Source organism: Lissotriton vulgaris, chromosome 5 (assembly GCF_964263255.1).
Source record: "Lissotriton vulgaris chromosome 5, aLisVul1.2, whole genome shotgun sequence".
Classification (NCBI taxonomy): Eukaryota; Metazoa; Chordata; class Amphibia; order Caudata; family Salamandridae; genus Lissotriton; species Lissotriton vulgaris.
The window spans coordinates 900,696,987-900,723,541 of NC_141693.1; the positions used below are offsets into that span (position 1 = coordinate 900,696,987).

At 46.5% G+C, this 26,555-nt stretch overlaps 1 protein-coding gene across 9 annotated transcripts in view; it reads left to right on the forward strand.

The window, feature by feature from the left end:
• Positions 1–26,555, forward strand: part of CPEB3 (cytoplasmic polyadenylation element binding protein 3) — a 1,233,156-nt gene that overhangs the window by 382,997 nt on the left and 823,604 nt on the right. For 5 of the 9 annotated variants that reach the window (XM_086922496.1, XM_086922495.1, XM_086922500.1 and 2 more), the window contains one exon: positions 22,350–23,215. The exons of 3 other annotated variants lie outside the window; for them this stretch is intronic. In XM_086922496.1, the coding sequence (XP_086778622.1) occupies positions 22,361–23,215 (855 nt within the window). In that variant the 5' untranslated portion in view covers positions 22,350–22,360. Of the gene's footprint in view, positions 1–21,655; positions 21,786–22,349; positions 23,216–26,555 lie in introns of those variants that run through there. One more of the 9 variants, XM_086922499.1, reaches the window with a different exon arrangement.

Sequence of the window (26,555 nt, forward strand, 5' to 3'; positions counted from 1 at the left end):
GGCTGGACTGTTCCCATGAGGCACAGGGTCAAGACTGATTTGCATATGGCCTGGTCTAAACTGGGGTGGCATGCTGAGCAAAATAATGATGGATTTAACCCAGATCTCTTGACTGGGGGGTGAATGTTTTGATTTGTTCTGCATTCTGTCCATCAATTGTGTGTCTTTTGTTTTCTCGCCTTAAGTGCGCCAGGTATGTGGGTCCAGGGCTCAATGGGGCCCTGGAATCAAGCTATAGTGGCTGAAGAGGGGTGAAACCTCGAAACCGGTCCTAGGATTCTTGTTCCCGGTTCAGGGAGGACTTGGCTTGACAGTTCGGGATGGACTGTTCCCATGAGGCACAGGGTCAAGACTGATTTGCATATGGCCAGGTCCAAACTGGGGTGGCATGGTGAGCAAAAGAATGATGATGATTTAACCCAGATCTCTTGACTGGGGGTGAATGTTTTGATTTGTTCTGCATTCCGTCCATCTATTGTGTGTCTTTTGCTTTCCCGCAGCCAAGGCCATCGGGAGGACAGCGTCAGCTTCAATAGCTACATGCGTCTGGAAATGTTATGGGTTGAACCAGTAATGAGCTAACTGGGCCTGTGCACAACGATAAAACGGTAATACTAACACCTCCCAGCTGCAGCTGGCCTTCTTGCCGCCCCACACGAAGGAGAGTAGCGCTGACTGAAGGGAATTGAACAATGCAAGATTAGGAAGAATGGGGATATTAATGAACAAATAAAGAAGTTTGGGCAAAATGTTAATTTTGACTACTGCGATGCGGTCCGCTAAGGAAAGCGGGAGTTTGGCCCATCGCGTTGCACGTTCTGTGATTTGGACCAAGGCTGGCCATAATTTTCCGAAACAACTACCTCAGGGTCCATGTGGATCCATACCCCTAGATACTTTACTGGGTCAGTTGACTATGTGAGTGGGAAGTCCAGCTCAACGTGTCACGTACCAGCTGTGAAAGCGAACACTGTTGATTTTGCCCAGTTTATGCCGAGCACTGAGAAGCGTTCGAATTTTATATATTCGCTAAGCAGCTCTGGGAGAAATGACGCAGGTTCCCGGACATACAGAAGCATATCATTGGCGTACATTGAGACTACTAATGAGTGCTGTCAAAATCGTAGTGCTGCTGGTGCATGACTTTGGCGGAGCTTGCAGGCCACTGGCTCCAGAGCCAGTGTGAAAAGCATTGGCGATAGGGGGCAGCCCTGCCGGGTGCCACGCCGAATAGGGAACGTGGTAGATACCAAACCATTAACACGGACACGCGCCGCCGGCGCCTCATATAAGAGATGTATCCACTTCAAGTAAAAGGGTGGTAGCCCCATTCGGAGGAGGACAGTGAACTTAAACTCCCACTGCAGGGAATCAAATGCTTTTGCTGCGCCGAGTAACACAGCAACCGCTTAAAAATCGGCCTCAAATTAATGTAGGGTGGAGAAGACCATGCACCAATTGTGCGCCGGAGATCGGGCAGGGACAAATCCTGACAGATCCGGGAGGACCAGATTAAGGATGAGGGTTTAAAGCCGACTGGCAATCATTTTTGCCAACATTTTGGCATCAGTGTTTATGATGGAGAGCTGGCGGTAGGAATCACACTGATTAGCGGGCTTGTATGTCTTGAGCATAACCAGAAGGGCCTCTTTTAGCGATGGGGGCAGAGTGCCACTATCATATGCTTCTGCAAAGACATCTAAGAGCTTGGGGGCCAGATCGTCAGCATAAGCCTTATAAAACTCACTGGGGAGTCCGTCCAGGCCCGCAGCCTTGCAAGTGGGCAGCGACTGAATGGTCATTTTGACCTTTTCCACGTCAAAGGGCTGAGTGAGGTATTTGCGCTGATTAAGAGAAAGCCAGCCAAATGCAACATCATCTAAATAATCATTGATGTCAGTAGCCGACACGTTCTCCATAAAGGTTGGAATAAAAGTCCAGCACCACCTCACTGATTTCAGGCGAAGTATAGTGCGCTATTTCCCCAAGGTCCAGCATTTCCGTGATGTAGTTTTGAGTCCGTGGCGCAGCTACCTTATGAGCAAGTGAGCGACTGGGGCGGCCCCCATAGTAAAGCGCTGTGACCTATGCACTAGCTCCTGATCCGCTGTGTCGTTATATTCCGTTACCAGCAATCGTATGCTAGGTAGTGTAGATTGGGCTGGGCTTTGGGTATATTTGCCCTCTAAAGCAGAAATATTGCGAGCCAGTTTATGCATCTGACGTCGTAAGTCTTTTAGAACCACTGCCTGCGCTCCCATGCAGATACCCCTGATAGTTACTTTAGAAGCCTCCGACAAGGTCCTAGGGCTGGCCACTGAACCAAAATCACTAATGGCCACACTCACTGTGCACCTGAACACCTGATCCGTAAATGAGGAGGGCTGCAGTCGCCATTGAAACGGGGGCGCTCACAAGTGGGAGCACGCATCTCTAGGAGCACAGGGAGTGATCCGATAATGTTTTAGCCAGGTGGCGAACAACCACAACCCATGTGCCTGCCAACTCTGAAAGAAGCCAATAGTCCAAGCGGGACCATGTGCCATGCACCATTGATATGAATGTCCTTTCGCGAATGCCCGGGTGCCGGATGCGGAAAATGTCCTGTATAGCCTCTGCATCTAAAAAAAAACCAGTAGCGCCTCAGATGACTGGCTGTGTTGCGTCGCACCAACTCCCTGTCTTTCCAGCAGTTCATCTAAGCAGACATTAAAGTCGCCGCCCAGAACAATTTAACCGAAGGAAATTTGAAAATGCAATCTGTGAAAAAGGAGTGGTCGTCAATATTTGGGCCGTAGACATTCACTAAAAGGACTCCCACCCCTCCAAGGCAGAATATGTGACGTTACAACGCCACATGTTTCATCACGGTAGGTAACAACGTGGACGTTACATCGTCCGCGTTGTTACCAAGTATTGCATTACAACACAAGTCGTTTCTACGACTTGCACTAGATGGCGCGCTGGACTTAGGTATAGTATAAATGACTATTCCTACTCCAGTTAGCGCAACAGCAAGGAATGTGTTGGATTTAGAATCCAACACATTCCCTGGTGTTGCACGCCATCTAGCGCAAGTCGTAGAAACGACTTGCAATGTAATGCCATGCGTGGTAACAACGCGGACGATGTAACGTCCGCGTTGTTACCAAAGCGCGTGGTACTCACAGCGTTGTAAACGCTGTCTCCCCCAAGGAGACCATGGACCACCGCCACCCCGCCCTGTGTATCTTTTCACCAAGATCACTCCCTGAGCGTAAGAGGAGTAAGAAGAGGCAACCCTCAGCCCGGCACAGTGTGCACCAACATTCTTTTCCGATTGCGGTGTGAGATGCGTCTCTTGCAAGAACGCCACTTGAACGTCCAATCTTTCTAACTGCGCTAGCACTGACCGTAGTTTCATAGGACTATTCAAGACGCACACATTCCAGCTAAGGAACTTTATGTTACTGCCCATGGAATTGCATTCTCAGATGTATTTAGTAATGTGAGAGATAATTCCAGAATCAGACCGAAGAGGTACAATAAAAGTACAAGAAAAAAGTGCCCACTAACCCCCCCTTACCCACACACACCCACTTTAGCGAACCAAACTTGCTAAAGCCATCCTCTCCCCTGCATTAACAGTCCCCAACATGGAGAACAACAGATCCAGAATTGTTTTTGGGGAGCCCCCAAGGGGGGAGCACCAGAGTGCTACGAACCTCCTACATTACCAAAGGTGGCTGAGCAAATAAGTGAAATGTGCAAAGAGTTACAGGCAAACGTCAATAAGCATTGCATCAACAAGTTCTATCCAAAGTGTAGTACTATTCCTGCAAGGCAGCTGGACAATGTGATCGAATATTGTAATAGATGCGGGCAGTGTAATTATCTCCAGTGGGGAAACAGTGGGAATTACGAAACCTAGCCCCAAAAGTGTTCATCCCAGTTGCGCTGGTAATCAGGAAGGCGAAGTAAGGTGGGAACAACCCCTCAACCGCCCCAAGGCTCTTCGTGCCAGACCAGGAGGGAGAGAAACATGGCGCCATTCGGGAATTAGGGGCATGACCCTCTAAGGAATCAGAATCTGGGGCAGAACCCACCACCACCATTGGAATCGAGTCCTGCAACAGAGAAAAGTGAGCATTGAGCATACAAACAGTACATAAACAAGCGACAGGCAATAGTCAGCAAGGTATGACCAGGCAACAATGCGAGTGGAGAAATCCAACAGGAGGAGGCCAGTCATGTCACGTATGTCAGACAGTATCACATCTGTAGAGCAGACCTAGGTACACCATCACTGTTCCTCATCGTCATGAGCCTCCGCAGCCTCAGAACGTCTACGTTTCAGCTTTTTGACATGATCCATTGCCGCCTTAGGAGATGTGAAGATTTTGCAATCCACTTCCTGGCTCACCCGTAAGCGAGCAGGCTACAGCATAGCATAAGGGATGCCTTCAGACTATAAGAATGTTTTAACTATACCAAACTACCGCCTTGCTTCCTGGACGGCAACTGTGAAGTCCGGGAAAAAATACAAAGCGTTCCCTTGATGGTTAATTGCGCCCTTTTCCCTGGCAAACCTCAAGATGACATCCCGGTCCCGATAGTTCAATAGGCCTGCTATTATAGGACGCGGTGGGGCACCTGGCACCGGCCTCGCCGCCAGAGAACAATGGGCCCGCTCCATATATTCTTGATCAGGGATTCAATTACAGTCTCCATTCTGCCCGTGTTGGTGGACTCCGGTAGGCCCGTGATGTGATATTGCTGCGGCGGGACCAGGCCCCCAAATCCTCATTTTTCACTAGAATAAGCGCCAACACCTTCTCCATGTGAAGAGCTTTGTTCACCACCTCGCTCAAGCCATCCTCATTTGTGGAGACGCTTTGTGCAATTTCAACAATCCTTGCATTTTGTTTCTCGAGTTGGGAGGACATATGGTCGAGTCTGTGATTTACTGCCGCCATGGTCCCTTCGATGGATTGAAAGCTCTTCTATATGGCAAGCAAAGTTGATTCCATCTTAGAGAGGCCTCCCCAGGGACATCCGCCTCGGGGTCCGAGGCCACTCTATGCTGCCGCTTGGTGGATTTACGCACCTCAAACGTGAGGCGAGGTTGCGTTTTGTCTGGGCACCCCATGGCGGCAGAGAACAAGGCAAAGGTGGGCTGTGCTTCTTAACCGACCGAACCCCGAGGTGTACCAACAGTAGTCAGCAAATCCAGGGAGCAGATGCCCGCTGCGTCCAATTGGGCCCGTCAAGTCACGACCACCATATGGGGGTACAAATGAGGCGGGGGAACAGCAGTGCACCAGGCCCAAGCACTTATGATGCAGTTGGGGCCTGAAAGCGCAAAGTTGAGGAGAAGCACGGAGGTCAGAAGGAATGCACCAGGGTGCAAGAGGTCCTAACTCAGCCACTATGCAGGATCACACCAAATCTCGCCAACATAGCGCACCGCACAAATAGGCCAGAGCTTGCAGAGCGCTGCCTAACTCTCAGGCCCTCATCCACCGCTGCAGCTAAGGCCAGGAGCCCGGCCGCACCCCACTTACCGCTGCCCACTGTCGGCGACTACCGTCCCGCACAGCGTAGGGTTTAAGGCATCTGGAGATCGTCTCGCTCCCAACTCGGGCACTCCGCAAATCTGCACCGGTATGTGCAGCGATAGCAGGCCACAATTCCACAGGCCCTCAAGAGCTCAGCAGCCTCAGGACCCGGAGCTCACTCCATCAGCCAAGGACAGCCGAGGGCAGGGCACAGAGCTCCAGCCGCGAGCTCCGTCAGACTTCTCAGCTAAAGGGGCGGATGGTGGTGAGCCCTGCAGCTGATCCTGGCTATTGGAACTGGCGCACTGAGAAGCCGCCCCCGCTCGCAGGGAGACACCGGGAATCGGGCTCAGCTCTCCACACATGACAGTAGCCACATCAGTGGGGCTCGCTAATCCCCGAGCGGGGCTCCACACAGCTAGGCGAGGCAGCGGGACAAATATAATTAAGATGCAGCGGCCGCCATGTTGCCACGCGCCAGCTGCTCCTCGGAGTCTTGATTGGCAGCACTCACGATGGCTCCAGAGCAACATAGTTCACTTCATCCGCTGCAGGATGTACTCGTGTTACAGGGCAGTCAGCGGCAAGCTCCGATGCAATAATTTTGAGCAGATAATGGATGGATTAGGACTCAGCCAGGCATAGCAGCACTAAGGTGCGGCCATCTTTCCTGGCTCCCTCTAGCGCCCCCTAATTTGCTTATCTTAAAAGCGTAGGATATACAATATCCAAAAGAGGAGGTCTTATTTTTTTATTTGAATTTTTGATTCTTTATAAGACTGTTTAATGTAAGAGAAGTTGGGATGGTGACAGAATCAGTGGGACAAATATGTTTTGACATTGAGACTAACCTCTTTCCTCAAAAATTGTTTTAGGTTATTAGTTGATTTTATAGCAATTGTAAATTGCACACTGGGTGAATTCTTCCAAAATTCTTCAAAATATTAAATAAAACATGTGGATATATATATATATATATATATATATATATATATATATATATATATATATATATATATATATATATATATATATATATATATATATATATATATATATATATGGAGCATAGCGGGAGCGCTGTCATCTGATCAAGGTCCAGGAAGGACTGAAACGCGTCATGGCCGACTAAAGGGATAAACAAAATACCCTTTGCACAGAAACGTGGTCCGTGCCTGCTTTTAAATTCCGTGATGGTGAATTGAAGGAGCAGCTTTAAATAAATAAATATATATATATATATATATATATATATATATATATATATATATATATATATATATATATATATATATATATATATATATATATATATATATATATATATATATATATATATATATATATATATATATATATACACACACACACACACAAATTCTTCCAAAGCGGTCTGTGTGACTGCAATGGCTACCTTCTTGACCTTTTTGCAGGCGCTTTGCTTGTGGGGCGGAAACCACTTTTAAATGTATTCAAAGCAAAGAAAAGACAGCACTCTGAGATGACTGTGCTCCAAGTAACCACACAGGTGGGAACACTGTATCCAGCGCACTGTCCACGCCGCCCACCTGGCACTAGTGTTCTGTTTCTTAGAAGAAGTGTTGAAGGGTGGTGGTGGCTTCAGGATTATGGCTGCATTGTTTTTTGTACTTTTCTTTTCTGCCATTGAGAACTCATGCTGTTCAGCCTGCTTTTGCTGTACCCAGCGGCCTATACAACTTCTGTAAGCACAACCCCTGTGCTTAAACTTGGGTAACTATGCCCAATCTGAGGTTGTAGAATGTTTCAGTTGTCTTTGATAGTGGGTAAATTCTCTGTTTCTCATACCTGGTTGTCACTGCCGGTATCCTTCTGTTTCGTTTGAGTAATTGCTCCGTATTCAGGGAGTAGCGCAGCGTTTCCGTCAACAGCTTCACCTGTGGTTTTGGCGGGCATTTTGAATGTGCTCCTCTGTAGGCCCTTCACTTTCTTCTGTGGCTGTGCATGGTTTGAAGCAGGGCTTTGACTCCACATGTACAAGTCGCAGACTGCTTTCTACTGATTTGAGGCACACTTGGCATGCACTAGCAATTTGCTGTGCTGTTGCAAACTCAGGGAGAGCAGCCATGTTTTCTTCGGGACACTTATCCCTACTCGTGGCCAGATGTTTAGTCTTCCCCAGCCTTGGAGCTTGAGAATGAAATACACCACACAGAAGCTGCCGTCAAATATTTCTTTATTCCTCATCATACATTCACACATTACGGATTATATCATACTCAACATTAACCACACCCTAGCACCTCCCTGCATATGACGTAGTTCCTATTCAGAGTCTGCCCCCGAACCACGAGGGTCCATGTGCGAATAATATCAAATGCTACAAAAAGGATGAGAACAAGAGTTTGGGTAATGATGAGTGTGTGAAGTGAGGACAATGGTGGAGAAGAGAGAGAAAAGGAAGGAGGGAAGGAAGGAAAAGTGAAGAGGACAAAGACAACAAAAGATAAGGGTGGAAGTGAATAAATTGTCTATTTTTAACTCCACAAACAATAGAAAGACGCATAGTGCTTCATATGCACTATCCTATTTCTCTTGCATTCCAGCAGTCTCAGGGCCTGGTTTACAGCTGTCTGGCAATGAGAAATCCTCTGGTTCCTAGGGGAAGGAAGTCTGAAGGTGAATCCACTGGTTCAATTTCCTTCCATTAGGGATATTATGGTAATGTAATTACCATTGGTAGATACTCAGTGCCCGGTTGTCCTCTGCAAGTGGGCCAGGAGCCATCCTGCCAAACTGTTGCCCCAAAACTACCTTACATCCATCCACCTATCGGCCATGGAACAAACTCTTGGAAGCACAACTAACATCCAGTACAAATCTGGAAACCATAAATTCTGTTCAAAATCTATGAGTGGCTACAGGAAGCTTTTGACATCCTGATACCACTCAAAACCACACAACAGAACAAAAGAAAAAAAGCGCATTGGAGAAACATGGAAATAAAAGACATGAAACAACAAATTAGAAAGCTGCAACGTACCTGGCTCAAAACAAACGCCAAACAAGACAAACTTCAACTACAGAAAATTAACAGATTATACAAGTCTGCTATCAAAAAAGCTAAGAAAAGGTACTATTCAGACAGAATTCAAAACTCTAAATTTGAAAATAAAGAATTCTATAAAATACTCAATAAATTTCGCAAACCAAATTGCCTAGAAGGAACTCGTCCTGTTACTCAAGATTTCACAGACAAACTGGCAAATCATTACATGGACAAAGCAGACACGTTGGAATCGTACTTAAAACAGAAACAAAGCACCAGCACTAACCCTTGTACAAAACAACAATCCAAGAATGCTCTAATCAAGCCTCTCCGTTCCTTCCAACACATCTCACGCAATGAATTTATGGACCTGGTGAAAGCAAGCGGGCCTGCCGCCAGCCCTTCTGACCCCTGTCCACCACAAACTTTAAGGACAATTCTTTTAACAACCTCTGCTGCCACTCCAGTAAGAATAATTATCAACAATTCCTTAACTACTGGAATGTTTCCAGAACTCAAAAAGTCATACATACACCCTTTACCGAAGAAAACAAACTTGGATCCGCTGAACCCTGACAACTATAGACCCATTACAAATGGACCGTTCCTGGGCAATCTGATAGAAAGAGCAGCGTTCGCCCAGATGTCACAATTCATTGAAGACAATGACATACTTTCAGACTTCCAAACAGGATTCCGTCCGGGAGGAGGCACAGAATATGCCCTTCTGGCCATCTAGGATGACCTAAAGAATACAGTTGACCGCATCTGGATTGCTGCGCTACTCCTCTTGGACCTCTCAGCTGCCTTTGACGCGGTTGACCATGACATTCTGAAACAAAGACTCTATGAAGCAGGCATAGAGGGAACTGCTTTAGACTGGATCGCGTCCTACCTTCGAAACAGAACTAATGTCATCCATACTCCACCTTTCTCGTCCGAATGGTACTCCACAAAAGCAGAGGTCCCTCAAGGTTCTATCATCTCGCCCATGCTTTTCAACATCTACATGAAGTCATTACCAGGACTGATCAATAAATTTCACCTCACGTGCAATAACTATGCAGATGACACGCAAATACTCCTTCAACTGGAATGCCCCAAAGACATTGGAAAATCACCAATTTTCAGCTGTCTCAGAGCTGTGGATCAGTGGATGACCTGGAGCCATCTCAAATTGAATGCTTCAAAAACTGAAATATTCACGTATTGCGATTGGAAACATTACAATCTGCTTGCCACATGGCCTGATGAACTGGGATCACTGCCTAAAGTATCGAAGGAAGTAAGAAACCTCGGAATGACCATGGACTCCAAGCTGTCGATGAATGCCCAAGTGGATAAACTAGCAAGATCAAGCTTTGCTACTATAAAAACGCTGCGACAAATTTTCACTCATTTGGGATTTCCACACAAGGTCCAAGCTCCCATCTCCCTTGTTCTGTCCAAACGCGATTACGCCAATAGCCTCTACCACGGATCACCTTTAATGACCATGAAAAGACTACAACGGATTCAGAACTCGGCTGCCAGACTACTCTTGCGTATCAAACCGCGAGACCACATCTCCCCTGCCTTGAAATCCCTGCATTGGTTACCAGTTGCCATAAAATCCACGTTCAAGCTGCTTTGTATCACCCACAAAGCAATACATAGAATGGGACCGCTCTTCATCAGGAATAAAATCACCAACCACATTCAACAAAGGAACCTCCGCTCTAAAGGAGCATCTCGCCTCAAAATCACACCATACAAGAAAAAAACAATGGGTGGCGCATCCTTCTCTGTTCAAGCAGCCAAACTATGGAACTCTTTACCCGCCCAACATAAGGTCCACCGACAACCACCTTATCTTCAGAAAACTACTCAAGGTTTGGCTCTTCCCCACATAAGCACCATACGCAAACAGAAATTTACAGCATATCCCTCTGTATACAAGCATTTTTTTCACTATAGATATGTACCTATCTTTTTGTATTACTTTGTATAAACATGTAAAATAATTATGTTGTTGAGAGAAAAATAATAATTAATAAATAAAAATCATCTTTGGTCTACATATACATACTTCCATTGTTCATCTATGTACCTTCCATGTACTTGAATCTGTGTGTCTGTTACTTTTCTTCTGAAAAAGCATATCCAATGCACTACCCTATTTCCCATCCTGTGCCTCTATCAATATCTTTAATCTTAATATACTTACCTCCTTTATATACCTATATACTTTCAATGTAATTATGGATCTATATATTTATCACTTTCTTCTAATTTAGCATTTCCAATGCACTACCCTATTTCTCAGCCTATACTTCGCTCAATATATCTTCTAGCCCAACCTTCAGACTCATCTCAAACTTCTTCTACTACTCCTTCCAATGCACTACCCTACCAAAGGTACATAGGTACATTTCTTTCTTCTGGAAAGGTGTTTGGCAAATACATATATTGTGTATGTTGATTTCCTAAGTGTTTGAATTTCCTTTTTTGTCTAAGATGGGACATATATGTCATTGAATTAAAACAACCGAGATATAGGTAGTCATAATGTTTGGTATAGTATACAAGAAATGTAACTCGTTTGTAAGAAGAAAACAACAGGACATGCAGGCAACCATGATGGTTGCCATTGCCGATCCACGGCAAGATTAGATCTGTCAAACTGACGGTTTGAATACACTTGATAAATGTAAATGGCACTTATATATATGTTGTTGAATGTAAGCCATCTATCTGTGTAAACAACAGTAATATACAAAGAATGAATTGGATAACGTTCCAAGATGGCGCTCACAATCTTGTGGGTCGCTTAAAGTCCTATGTTTGTTTCCATAATTTGGGAGTTACAAATGGCGCCGCGCTGTGTGTTACGCGTAGACACAGAAGGGAATTACCGAAACGCGTCTGTCAGTGAAATAAAGAACACTGCTTTGCCAAGCATCCCGCGAGTGCTGTCTCTTTTTCCTGGTAAATGGGAGAAACTTTGAAGCTTGAATATTAAGCGACGCACCAACGCGTGACGGCACCCGTCCATAGAGTGACTCGCTACCTGGTGTCCTTGGAGCAGCTATATATATATATATATATATATATATATATATATATATAATTATATATATAAAAATAAGCAACTGCAGCCTTATACACACCTGAGCTGAATAATGCTGTAAGCACTCCCCATTATATCATAAAAACATACATTAGAAACAAGGAAAAACAACCGCAAAACATGTTTTGAATCTGTTTTAATGCTTAGCAGTCAGAAGAAAACTCTCACATAGGACTAAAAGCATATACAGCTCCCAGGCTGCATTGCAGAAACACATTCTAAAAAGACTGAAAAGCTAACTCATAGCAACATAGGGATAAACTGGCACCGTGCCTTTAAGGCAGTCATGACCCCCAGTTTCCCATCATGCCTCAGGGGTGACAGTTAGGTCAGTTGTTCTTTCCGGCTCCTTCAGGAAGGATCCTGGTTACACAGCTCCACTTCTTTCTGATTTTAGTCAGAAATAATCCTCACTTTTTGGAACTTTCACCTTCTGAAGTAAAGTTCTGTCTTTTTTTGACAGTTTTAGGCATTTTTTTCCAATCAAAATGCCTTCACTTTTTGACCCCTGCCCTTCTTGTGGTAAAAAGAAGGCCAGCTTGGACTCCCATGAGGTCTGTATCCTTTGTTTGCCTAAGGACCATGACCCTAAGGCTTGTCCTCATTGCCAGACCCTGTCCAAAAGGACTTTAAAGGACAGAGAGAAAATCCGTCTTTATGGGATTGGCATAAAAGTCTTCCAGAGGCAGATAACCTGTGACGAAGGGCTCCAAGAGGGCTAGATCTCCATCCAGAAGCAAGATCCCTCACCCTTCTACTTCAGCGTCTGGCTCGGCGCTGAAAAATCTTCCACCGGTAGGTCATTTGTCTTCGATTGCGGGCTCGCCGTACAGAAGACATTGCCATTCAGGTACGTCGTCGACGTCGAAGAATTGTGATCCTCCGTCGTCCTCAACCCGGCGACAATCGGCGTCTAGGAACAGAAGCCCTCCGCCATCATCAACTTGGCGGCAATCGGCGTTGAGGAGTATCAGCCCTCCGCCATCGTCAACCCGGCGACGATCGGCGTCGAGGAGTAGAAGCCCCCCGCCCTCGTCAACACGACGTTCGGGGTCAAGGGCAGGCTCCCCTCCGTCGCCGTCAGTCCATCGGCGGTCGACGTCGAGGGGCAGGAGTCCTCCGCTGTCGTCAACCCGGCGACAATCAGCGTCGAAGATGGGATCTCCTCCACCATCGTTTCGCCGATGATCGGCGTCGAGGATCGACACCCCTCTGCCGTCGTCAGCAAGACGACGTTCGGCGTCGAGGAGCAGAGCCCCTTCATCTGGATCTAAACGTCGATGTTCGCCGTCGAGTCGACGTTTGCCGTCGAGACGAAGGGATGTCCAGGCATCGTCTGCAAGGGATCCAACGTCGAGGAGTAGAGAAACAGCGAGACCGGTTCCAACATCAGACCGGAGATCGACGTTGAGGAGGAGATTGAGGTTGAGGAGTAGAGAAACGTCAAGACCGGTTCCAACATCGGGCCGGAGATCGACGTCGAGGAGGAGGTACGGTTCGACGTTGAGAGGCCCACGCCCGACGTCAAGACCCATCTCAATAGGGTCTAGAGAAGGATCCATGGTTCTGGTGACGGAGTCCGCGTCACTCCATTCTTCCTCTCATTCCTCCAGACATCCTTCCACAAGATCAGCCTCTCCAGAAGGACGTTCCAGCAGGCCGGCTCATAAGTCTCCATCTCACAGGGAGGCTTCCCCTGCTGTGCACTTGTCGCCAAGATGGCTCCTCCCCCTGCATCACTGGGACAAGGATACGGGAGCGACACAGCGGATGCAGGAGTATGCCAGTCCTATCCACAGGTCACCTTTGCAAAGGTTGGTGCAGGAGGTGGACAGATCGCATTCCCCCAGACATGAGGAACCCACAGGCAGGTCCCGGGAATGAAGACATAGTTCCCATCGCAGAAGGAGAAGGACACCGTTGTGGTCTTCTTCCTCCACTCGATCATCGAAGAGGGATTATTCCCCTACCCTATCGGACAGCCCTGTATCGAGGGTATCTCGGATAGATGGCATCAACACCTACCATGATGTGCTTCAGAGAGGGGCTCAGAAGCTGAACATAGAAATGTCTGTCCCTCAGGTGGCGACAACGGTGATCTTTGAGACTCTGCATCAGAGCGCAGCGTCTTGTCCATTACTCCCCTTGGTTACTGGGCTTCTGGAACCTGTGATGGACATCTTCCTGACACGGGCTACGATCAAGGCTGCACCGGCTCGAATTCAGAAAAAATACAAGCCGGCTGCCTCAGACCCTGTCTTCTTGAAGACGGATCCGCCTGTAGACTCAGTGATCATTGCGGCAGCGAGGAAAACTCATGCTGTGGCTGCATCTTCATCGGTTCCACCCGATAAAGAAAGTAGGTCCCAGGACTCTTGGGGACGTAAAGTGTGTGGCTCAGTAGCTTCATCATTGAAGGTCTCCAAGTGTAGCAGCCTTATTAGGACGCTATGATAGGGCCTTGTGGGACTCCTTGGACCGCTTCAGAGAGAAGCTGCCAAAAGAGGATCAGAAGGACTTTGAAGAAATCATCACAGAGGGATCACTTGTTGCCAACCAAGTGATCAGTACGTCTGTGGACGGCTCTACTCTATCGACGCATTCATATGCTCATAGGGTTTGTGCCAGGAGATCCTCCTGGTTGAGGCTGACAGCACTCAAGCCAGATGCAAAACAGAAAATCCTAAATCTCCCATTTTCTGGCTCCTCTCTATTTGGCACCCATACAGATGAGGAAATGGGCAGGATGAAGGCAGAACTCGACACCCTCAAAGCTGTTTGTTTGGAAAAAAAGAAGCAGTACAAACGTCGTTACAGGCCCAACCAGCGCAAGGTATACCAGCAGAGGGTTCAAACCCCTCAATTGTCCCAGGGAAAAAACCAAGTCAAGTTGCAGTACCAGGGCCGTAAATCCAACAGAGGGAGAGGTGGTCACCAACAGCAGTCCTCTACCACGGCCAGATCGGCAGGGAAGCAATGAGCAGGAGCTTCCTCTGACGACGTTGCCCACTCCAGTGGGAGGAAGTGCTTCACATCATCTTGCTAAGTGGTGCAGCATCACAAAAGATCGTTGGGTGCTCAATATACTGTGCAATGGATACACACTACGTTTTCGTGTGCTTCCAAAGGACATTCCTCCAAAAAGATCTTGTCCTCTCCAACTAAAGTTGCTCCGGCCGTAAGTGGCAACCGTTCCGCAAAAAAAGGCCATAGAAGAGGTTCCTTCCGCGCAGCGAGGGAAGGAGTCTACTCCAGGTACTTTCTTGTGCCCAAAAGAGACCAGGAGCACAAGTTCAGGCCTATCCTGGACCTCCGCCTGCTGAACAAAGTCATTGTGAAGGAGAAGTTTCGCATGTTGGCCCTTCATCAAATATGTCCACATCTGCAAGGAGGAGATTTGATGTGTTCTGTGGACCTCCAAGATGCATACTTCCATATACCCATTGCGCCACGTCATGGCAAGTATCTGCGGTTTGTGGTCGGAGACAAGCACTATCAATACAAGGTCTTGCCCTTCGGGCTGAAGTCTGCCCCACAAGTCTTTACCAAGTGCATGGCAGTGGTGGCGGCCGCCCTACACAGAAAAGGTCTATTTGTCTACCCTTACTTAGCCGATTGGCTCCTCAAAGGGCTCCTCAAAGGGCCATCGCCTCAGCAAGTAAGGAGTGATTTCAAAATCCGTCTAAGACAACTACACAAACTGGGTCTTCAGGTAAACATGGAGAAGTCTGTACAACAGCCCACCCAGACGATCTACTCTCTGGGATTGACTCTGGATACAAACAAAGGAAGAGCGTTTCCTTCGGAGGACAGACTTTCCTCAATGCAGCAGAAGTGCAAAGCTCTGCTTCTGACAGATCGCCCAGCAGTCCAACATGTGGCATCTCTGCTGGGGTCGATGGCCTCCTGCATATTTCTCACCCCCAACGCAAGGCTGAGAATGCGTACGTTGCAACAAGATCTAGAGGACAAGTGGGACCAAGGAACGGGTCGCAGGGAGGATCGGATTGTGCTCTCTCAAGCAGCAAAATCCTCCATCAAGTGGTGGACTCGGCCGCAGAATCTGTTGGTGGGAGTCCCTTTCCATCAACCAGTTCCAGTGCAATCGTTGATTACGGATACATCGCTACAAGGATGGGGGGCACACATGGGGTGCCTTCAAATGCAGGGCCTGTGGTCCACGAAAGAACAGTCCTACCACCTAAACATGTTGGAGCTACGAGCAGTCCATCTTGCTCTGAAAGCTTTTCTACCTTCGATCACGTTCAACTCAGTCCTGATCCAAACAGACAACATAACCACCATGTATTATCTAAACAAAAAGGGTGGTACGCGCTCTCTCCCTCTCTCCCTTGAGGCTCAAGCGATCTGGCACTGGCTTTTGGCTCGGAACCTCTCCCTAGTGGCAGTGCACCTTCCGGGAGAGCAGAATGTCAAAGCAGACACACTCAGTCGGCACTTCAAAGATCAGCCAGACTGGGTTCTGCACGACGAGGTGGTGGCAGACATTTTCCAACAGTGGGGTCGTCCATCAATAGATTTATTTGCAGACGACAAAAACAAAAAATGCCACGCCTTCGCATCCAGATTCTAGGGACAAGGGGGAATGCGCTTTTGATGGATTGGTCAGAGACATTTGCCTACGCATTTCCTCCTCTGCCTCTGTTCCCGAAAGTGGTGTCCAAGCTCATCAGATCCGACATGAAAATGATTTTGATAGCTCCAGACTGGCCACGGCAGTGGTGGTACCCGGACCTTCTTCAGTTATCGGTACTCCCCCACAGGAGGCTACCGTACAGAGCGGACCTACTGACCAAGATGGACGGGAGGATTCTCCATCCCAGTCTTCCCTCCCTGAACTTGGCAGCATGGCTCCTGAGGTCCTACAATACGGACACTTTAATCTGCCCCAGGACTGCATGCATATCCTCAAAGAGGCTAAGAGGCCCTCCACAAAAGTGTCATACGCGTTTAAGTGGAAGAGGTTCTACCTATGGTGTGTTGATAATCCTTTTGACCCTACAAAGGGGCAGGAAGACGTCATTCTTCCTTACCTTCTATATTTAGCAAAATCAGGTTTGAATTATGCCTCAATCAGGGTTCATTTGTCAGCCATTACGGCATGCAGAAAGTCACCCAGCCAACCTTCCTTTTTCCAAATGCAGGTGGTTAAGGATTTCTTACAGGGGTTGAAGAAAGTGTATCCCCCAGTTCGAAACCCTTCTCCTCCTTTTTGGGAGTTGAATCTGGTCCTATCTAGATTAATGGGTCCTCCTTTTGAGCCCATTCACAAAGCCTCTTTACAACACCTGACGTGGAAGGACGCTTTTCTGGTAGCGATAACATCAGCGCGCAGAATAAGTGAGATCCAAGCGCTGTGTGCAAAAGAACCTTATACTGTGTTTCACCACAACAGGGTAGTGTTAAGGGCTCACCCTGCTTTTTTGCCTACGTTTATATCTGATTTCCACATTAATCAGTCAATCTCCTTACTGTCTTTCTTTCCTAACCCTGTGACTCCTGCGGAGAGGTCGCTTTATTCCTTGGACCTTACGAGAGTGCCTACATTTTATCTAGAGGTATCAAGGGCATAAGGAAGTTGGATCAATTGTTTCTGAATTATGGTGACATGAGAACAGGTTTCCCAGCCTCCAAAAGATCCATTTCACGATGGATAGTGTCCTGTATAAAATTGGCTTACCAGTTGGCGCATAAACCCTTGTTGTTGTCTCCTAAAGCACACTCCACTAGGGGAAAAGCGGCCACAGTAGCTTTCTTGCATGATGTTCCAATGTCAGAAATTCGCAAGGCTGCAACCTGGAGATCGGTCCACACTTTCACAAGGCATTATTGTCTAGAATCCGATTCCAGGGCTGATACTCAAGTGGACCAGGCCTCCTTGAGGAATCTATTCGGATAGTTATCTATCCAGGCTTAGTTATCTGAGCTGATAGGTTAATTTACCGTTATGTTTCCTTTGCCCGCAGGTGGATGAGGTGAGGCTCGCTATTCTATTCTAGTGCTTATGACTATTGATGAGGATCCCCTGGAAGAGAAGGATTAGTTACTTACCTGTAATCCTAGTTCTCTTGCTGGGGTATCCTCATCAAAGTCATAAGCAACCCTCCCGCCTCCCCGGGCAAAGGATCATTGTGTTTTTAACCCCTCCCATGCTGATGACGAGCTGAGCTCGTCATCAGCCATGGTGCTCGTGTGCTGATGACGAGATGAGCTCGTCATGGCCATTAGAACGCTCGCACGCTGGGATAATTCCCCTGCTGTGCTGAGCGTTCTAAGGAAACAGGTGTGGCCGTGACGAGCTGAGCTCGTCATGAGCACAGGAGCACTGTAGCTCATGACGAGTTGAGCTTGTCATGAGCACTGGGGTGCTGTGCGCGCCCCACAGCACAGCAGGAAAATTACCCCAGCAGCCAAGGAGTTAATGAGGTAATGTTAACTCTTTTTGTCATGACTTTTGGAGTCACCGCAAAGAACAACTGACCTAACTGTCACCCCTGAGGCATGATGGGAAGCTGGGGGTCATGACTGCCTTAAAGGCACGGTGCCAGTTTATCTCTATGTTGCTATGAGTTAGCTTTTCAGTCTTTTTAGACTGTGTTTCTGCAATGCAGCCTGGGAGCTGTATATGCTTTCAGTCCTATGTGAGAGTTTTCTTCTGACTGCTAAGCATTAAAACAGATTCAAAACATGTTTTGCTGTTGTTTTTCCCTGTTTCTAATGTATGTTTTTATGATATAATGGGGAGTCCTTACAGCATTATTCAGCTCTGGTGTGTATAAGGCTGCAGTTGCATATATATATATATATATATATATATATATATATATATATATATATATATATAGCGGGTCCTCTGCATGGGCGGGAATATTCTAGTGCTTATGACTTTGATGAGGATACCCCTGGAAGAGAACTAGGATTACAGGTAAGTAACTAATCCTTCTTTACCATATATTGTCTCTGGCACTAAACCTCTAAAGAAAAATAACTGTTTAGATTCTTAGACATGTGTTCCTTGCGATGTGAAGTCACTATAAATTATTGGACAGAACAACAGAATCATTATCCAGTCTTAGTACTGCCCTTCAGTTACAGTGGGATACGAAATAAGTGCAACATACCAATAGTATCCCCAGTGGCATTTAACAGTAGACAGTAGAGCGGCCTTCTGGATATGCTCAACCAGCCCCTGCTGTGGGATATATAACAAAACAAGCCAAGGCAGAAGTAGGGTTAGTGATTGCGTGTGGGATTCGGTTAATCCTCTGAAAATGCATACACATAAAATGCATTTGAATACTCCAATCCTTCTTGGAACCTTTTCGTGAAACAATCAATTCCCAGTGTGCCCAATGTTATGTAGACATATGATCAAAACTGAATGCCCCTTGGAAGAACTTTAGGCTTTTTGCCTGCAGGTAGTAATCCTGTTCCAAGCGTTTTCTGCCTAGCAAACCACCTCTGTCACTGCTGGGAATCCAATAAATCAAATAAACCAATGGCCTTTTCTGCCTGTTTTAGAGTAGGCAACTGGGCACCCACACGTTTTGCCAGAGTACAAAGTCGAAAGAATACGGAGTTCGGTATGTAGAGTACCAAAGACCGAAGTCCCAGCCCTCTATTGAGGGTTAACAGAAAGCTAACCGATCAGCCCCGAAGAGCCACCACTCGGCTCGCCCAACTGGGCTTACCAGCAGCCGGGCCGGCTTCTGCACGTATATACCAGAGGAGCCAACACAAGAAACAGATTGAAGGATAACAGGGGAAAGTGGTGAGGAGTGCACCTCTACCGGTCCTCTTCACATCCTTCTTCTCTGCTCGTAACAGGAACCAACGGCACCCGACCGGTGCCTCGGAATCCTCCATATTCCCGGCTTCCTCGAACGTGGTGACATCACATTCCCAAGGCTCATGGGACTTGTGGGTCCCTCAACTACGTTCAGCAGAGGCAGTGCCGGTTTTTCTCTGCAGTGTTCTACGGCGGCCAACGCGATGCACCGCGACACAGTATGCAAGTGACATCATGGTGCGTGACATCGCGTCACATGACATCACACATGCCATCACAGGAATTGACATCATAGAAAGTGGCATCACAAGTCACAACTTTACATGAAGTGGCATTACAAGAAGTGATATCATCAGATCCAAAGCCCTCACATATATGTTTAGCAGGTCTATCATGTGTACGGTTGAGCGCATTGCGAGTATAATGGAATAGTGAGCTATGGAAGATGATATGTAACTTCTACACCTTGCATTCCCCCAGTTTTATGTAACACATCCTGTACATTAATTTAAAAACATATATAATTAATTGTATATATAATATGCATGTGTTGATTGAGGTAAAGTGTTCTGACACCCTGCATTGGGATGGAGTAGGGCTATACAAGAAAAAATAGTGGTACTTACATTATTTCAACGCCTCCTCAGGTGTAGTAAGCTCTATATAAATACAATTTACTTTGGGTAAATACTGGGAATGACCAACTCATCTGACATTCTTACAGTACGTGCATATCTCCTAAACAGGGGCTGAACAAAGTGAAAAGCTGCCTCTCTTAAGTGTGTGTGAAGTGCTAACAAGGTGTGAGCCTTTGTTTCCCCTCTGCTTCATTTGCCTCAGGTGTGAGGCTCCTGACTGCTCCCAGCCAGGAGACTCGAACAAAAGGAGGCCTGAGGACCCCTCAAATTCACCCGTTATTATGGGTCCATCAGGAGTCTGAAATAAGAAAGCCCTGTCCCCGCCTGCACGTTGTTGCTTGTTGCAGATGGAAAGCAGACAACGTGCAGGTGCTGCAGAAGTGTCCTGGTGTTTGGAAATTACACCGGGACGAGTTCAGCACACTACAGCATTCACCCTGTGAAAATAGTGGGTGGACACCGTCCACCCGCGTGTACCCCCGAATCGTGCCCTGGCGTAGCTCTTTTAGGGTTCAGTCATTCTAGACCTTTACATTTCAGAAGATGGAGTCATTTCTGAAGTTAATCTCCCCACATGGACATAACCACCTAGTTATGCTCATGATAAAGTGTCACTCAAAGTGTCAAACATATGGCATTGAAACGTCACACTTAGCAGCCATCCCAAAAGTCAGCTGAAAATTTTGCAGCAGCAGGTCTATGATAAATTCTTTAGGTTCAGCCTGGGAGCAACCATCTCACTTTGCAGTGAAGTGTCGTGTTTATAGGTAGAGAAGCTACAATTGATTTTGTTATGTGTTTTACAGTGGGATGAACAGGAGTGGGCTCTGTTGGAGGGGTGGGTAGGAGGACGAGTGGGATACATTTAAAACCTGAAAATTAGTGGGCGTGCTTTCTATTTTTGGAATAAATCTACAACCGGTGAATTGTATTGTTTACTTGGTCATACATGTGTGGGCATTATTTATGGGCAGGCCCTAAAAACGTCTTTTGGGTGTCGAGGATCAAAAGTAGCAGGAGCTGCTTTTATGCCTTAGAGGCTAGCAGTACACCTTGTTTTGGGGTGGTCAGTTCAAGAGATTGGTTAAGATGTCTTGTACTAGCACTTGGGAGGGCAGGAGCTGAAAGGGTCTGTCTCCACTTAGTATCTGACTGGAGACTAGTGAGAGTGTTTAGAGATGTGAATAGAGCAATATGTTGTGCATAATGGGAGGGGTGGTCCATGCTGGTTCGTCTTGGAGGCGGGCTTGGCGCCCTGGAATGCGTGTGAGAGTTACGTGTTGAAGGGGGTGTGTCCCCAGTAGGCAGTGGTTAGATTGGACGGGCCATCAGTAGTTCTGTCGGTGGTGGACAGGGGTTTTATGGGTGGGCTGAAAACATAATGGCGTGTTTCGTAGGGGCGAGGCTGTAATGAATGCGTGTGTAGCGGTGGTCTGGGTTTGGAGGTGGGTCTCTGAGCTGGGCGTCGCTCGGAGGCGGGTCATCGAGTAGGGCGATGTGTTTGGTGGTGGGCTGGCTGGGGGCAGTGCAAGGTAACCTTGCTGAAGGGCGCAGCAGCAGTATTTATTGACGTATGTAAATCGCCAGAGGAGAGAGGGCGGAGCTGACCAATGCAGGAACCAGAATCCCTTTCTTATGGCCGGCTGAGAGGCTCCGAGTTCCGGTGAGAGGGCAGGGGAGGAAAAGAGACGTGGCGAAATCACATCGCAAACAACTGTCATCTTTGCTTTGATAGAGCCGGCACATCAGAGAGGGCGAAGGCGCTGAACTGTACACACGGGAGTAAAGTGCTACAGTGCAAACAAACATTGCAAGGCAGATTAACAGCTGCTCGCTCCTGTCACAGGAGGAGGGCGCGCGTGCACTGATGAGCGGATCGGCTTTCCTACAACAGTTAGACGCTTATTATATTTACTCAAAACCAAATAAATAAAAGTAAAAAATGATATATATACAAAGCAGGCTCGACCTGGAATGGAAGACTGGGATGTGTGCGTCTTGCATCAAGACACTGATAATATTTTCCATTTAGGAAACAAAATGAACCTTAATAGGGAACAACTCCCCTAAACACTTAACAGCTACAGCCCAAAACTAGAGGTTGTGTTAGAAACTTTTGGAGTGGGATTTCGCGATGCATTATTAAAAGTAATTGTAAATCGCAATCCTCCTTGAGTGCAATTGTTATACTCTTGCTGGCAATAACAGCTGTTTTTTTCCATTTCAGCCTCGCAAACCATGCAGGATGATTTACTGATGGACAAAAACAAAACTCAGCAGCCTCAGCAACGGCACCCGCAAGCACCCCAAGCAACACAGCAGCCGGCAGAGGCGGGCTCTGAAGCGCCGTGCGGCCCCCTGAGCCCGGAACCCCCGGAGGAGAGCGGCAGCGCGCAGCAGCACAGCAAGGACAAGATGCAGATGGAGTCCCCGCTGCTGCCCGGCCTGGGCTTCCAGCAGCAGCAGCAGGAGGCGCCCTCCTCGGCGCCCTCCCTGTCCCCGTCCTTCGGCAGCACCTGGTCCACGGGCTCCAACGCGGTGGAGGAGAACAGCAGCTTCTTCCAAGGGGTGCCCCCGGTGAACGGCGCCCTGCTCTTTCAGAACTTCCCGCACCTCAACCCGGTGTTCGGCGGCGGCTTCTCTCCGCAGCTCGGACTGGCGCAGCAGCACCACCACCACCCCCAGCAGCAGCCGCCCCCGCAGCAGAGAAGGTCCCCCGGGAGCCCCAACCCGGGAGGGCCGTACGGCCCCCAGAGAAACGCCTACAACCACCAGCCCATCATGACCAGCAAGCCCTCCACCACGTCCAGCTGGAACACCAGCAGCCACCAGAGCGCCGCCTGGAGCAGCCAGTCCAACCCCTGGGGTGGCGTACCCGCCGGTCGGGACCCGCGCAGGGCCGTGGGCGTCGGGGTGGGTGTCGGCGTGGGGGTACCCTCCCCGCTGAACCCCATCTCACCCTTGAAGAAGCCCTTCTCCAGCAATGTCATCGCGCCTCCTAAGTTTCCAAGGGCCGCCCCGCTGCCCCCCAAATCCTGGGTGGAAGAGAACGCTTTCAGGACGGAGAATGGCACCCCCTTACTGCCTTTCCAGGTAACCGTGCGCGTCGTAACCCCCTGTGATCCTCGTAACTTTTCCTGGTAGGCGAGCACGTAGCTTGTTGCAATGTTAACGCCACAGTAGGCGAGCGCCACACCTGTCTATGCAACTCTCGCCTGACGAAAAAAAAATACTGCTTCGGAGTCGAGGCTAGTTCTCTTAATACCGATCATTCTTTCCGTTCATATCAAAATGTTCTTACTGAATCCAAATTATTTTATGTGGTAAAGTGCTGTGTTGTTTTGTAGGATCTTCGAAGCAGTGTTTTTGAGCTAGTAGCACGCACTCTTTATGATTAGAATCTTACTCATTGTTAAAGCTGTTACGTTGATTTCTAAATGTAGCATTTTACGACTATAATTTGTCAATTAAGTTTGTGGTTTTGTTTTTAACCAAACAGCCCTTTTCCTGGCAGTATAATATATTGTCATGCAGTGGTCACTGCCCTAACCGGTTTGAAATGATCTACATCGACAGCCTGAAGCACCGTGTGTGTATTTACCAGCTGTCTAGTCAAAGTTACCTGTTTAATTGTAAGATTTTCTGTAGTCTAGAAAAGCAGTAGCCGGTGCTACCCTGATCCCCTGCATACTAATGACACATAAGTGCGCACGTTGGTAGTGGGAAATATTTCCCTTGACCCCTTTGGTTGGAAGAGTCACCAGTGCAACATGCCTGGCCTACAAAACCCTATTGTTTATAAAAATAAAATAAACTGTGAAGCAGCAATTCGATTTAATGTGATACAGCATAGATATGATGTTTTTGCTCTATCCTAGTATAGAGCCCATTAAATAAGGGCATTTTGGTGTTTCGTTTTGGTTCACATAACACTTCAAGTTTATGCTCAAAATAGCTTGTCAAGAAACAGCTGTTTTTACAGAGCTACTTAATATTGCCAATATCTTCTCCCACTAGGTTTGGATTTGGTAATACACATTTTAGAAAAAGAAGTAGCTATATTGTGTTGACTGTTTGTGTTTGGCTGTTAGTATTGTAAACCGACGCTGTGGCCACTGGTCACGCCACAGAACAAGATAATGGAGCGTCATCATCTCTTTAGTCAAATATATAAGCATCTAACCAGAAAAGTCTAAGCCGTCATACAAATTGGTTACAGTTCTCTAGAATGGAAGGGTTTTCACCAGGAAACTCATGGATGTGACTGAACTATCCCAATCAGTTCAATTACATCATAAACACTTTCTGCCTCAACTTTCAGTGTCTTAGTTAAATTGGAAAAAGAGAAAAAAACCAAGGAATGACTATCCTTGAGGGTATTGCATGAACAAGTTGTCATCCACCTGACCACATATTGTGCCCAGTGTATCAGAGCTAGGGCCTGTGTTGTTCTAGTAGTAAATACAGTGCATACAAGTGCTATGTTAACCTATAAAATGCAGTGCATAGAACTTTTTTTGTGTGCATCTGGCAATTACAAAAAGTATACATGATTTAGGGATTCTTTTCTTGCTCTGAATCCCACAAGACACTACCTGGCTCTGATTCTGGGCAAGGATGTGGTAGGTGCATATATGAGTATGGTAACCCATGTTGCTCATCGCATGTCATTCTTTGCAGAGTTTGTTCAAGGTCACACATGCACATCCATTGTGAGTTAAATCTGTAGACTTGCAGATTTGTTTGTTTTGCTTATGGGATAGTGATTTCTCTTCATTATTTGTGTTTTCGTGCTACATATTACCCTGCATAAAGTAATGTAAGAAATAAACTACTATATTGTGTGATATCAGTTTTTAAGGAGCAGTTTATAAACATACCTTCATAGCGAAAGTGATATTTATTTCAGAATTAGTTAACATCCTTGTAATATAGAACAATGCCATTAGACAATGCAAATAAAATACATAATTCGTGCTGCAAACTAACAGTATTAGTTTTTGGACCATTGACATGCTTACATTATAATGAAAACATTAAAAACAAATTTAAGAAGCTACCAGTCAATTGAAAGTCTGCACCACTCAAGCAGGCAATCCCTGCCTATTACATACAGTTCCTGAGGTTACGCCTCAAAAAAATAAATGCAGCAGCCTTTTCTGCCCAAGAACCAAACGTTTATTACAAATACAAATTATGTTAAGCAGTAATTAACTGTTAGTTTTACATGGCGCCATGAGCTGTCTTTGCCAACACCTACGTAATCATAATGCTAGGCTCTTAAGCATGTGAGGCAGAATCTTATTCTGACTCTTTTTCCTTTATCAAGACCAAGAGGAATATCCCAAAGCTGGAGGTTGGCATTGTCTTCGCAAGTGTTTATTATCATCCAGCTATTTTTTTTCTCTTTTTTCCATAATTGGAATAGTCCTCCGCAATTGAAACCAGCTTAGCTTGTTTAATCACCAATTTCTTTGTTTGAACAGCTAATAACATCAAGTTTCAAACATCAGTAAATTGCATTAATGAAAGTAAGAATTTCAGGTAAGAGCTCCACCAGTTCTTGCATGCAGAGACTATTGACTGTCACAATAGATGTTTTAGAGACCCTTCTTGTGCCACCCAAAGTTTCGTAAAATATGGTCTATAATACATTCTACGTGTAATTTAACTTGAGATGTACTATCTGGTAGTCTGAAAAGCAGTCAGTATATCTGGCATTAAGCAGAGTCTAGCCGTTGTGCACAATTCCCATGAAAAATGATGTAGCCGATGGTTAGAGTGGGCATCACTTTGCCTCTAGTAATTTGTAGAAATGGGCTTAGTGATGGGCCTGACATTTTGGTAATGTGCTTAAGAAAATATATATTCAGTGCTATAGCAGTGGTTTTCATGGATGCTAATTGACGGTTTTGACCTTCCCGTTGATTCAGCCATATTCCCAAAAAGTTGTATAGTTTGGAAGTCTACAGATTCAGTGAAATTAGCGGGTAGGTGCATATATAAGCAGGGTGACCACCCATGTTGCTCTTCTCACGTCATTCTTTGCAGTGTGTTCAAGGTCACAGATTTACAGTTATTGTGGTAGCGATTACAATTAAACCTGTAGAATAGAAGATGAGTGATTTGTTTTGCCTATGTGAAATATTGATTTCTATTCAATATTTTTGTTTTCTTGCTACGTATTATTCCACATAAAGTAATCTGAAAAATAAGGTAATATTTAGTGTGATATAATAATATCAGTTTATAAGGAGCAGTTTATAAACATACCTTCAAAAAGTGGTGCATGCAACCATTTTTTTTAGTGTGGCCATATTCACATGCTGGGAGCACTTAGATCTCAATGTGGTAGTGTTTTCCACGTTTTTTGCTCTTAAAAGAAGGGTGGACAGCGAGCAATTTCAAACATGGAAATGGAAGAAAGACATGC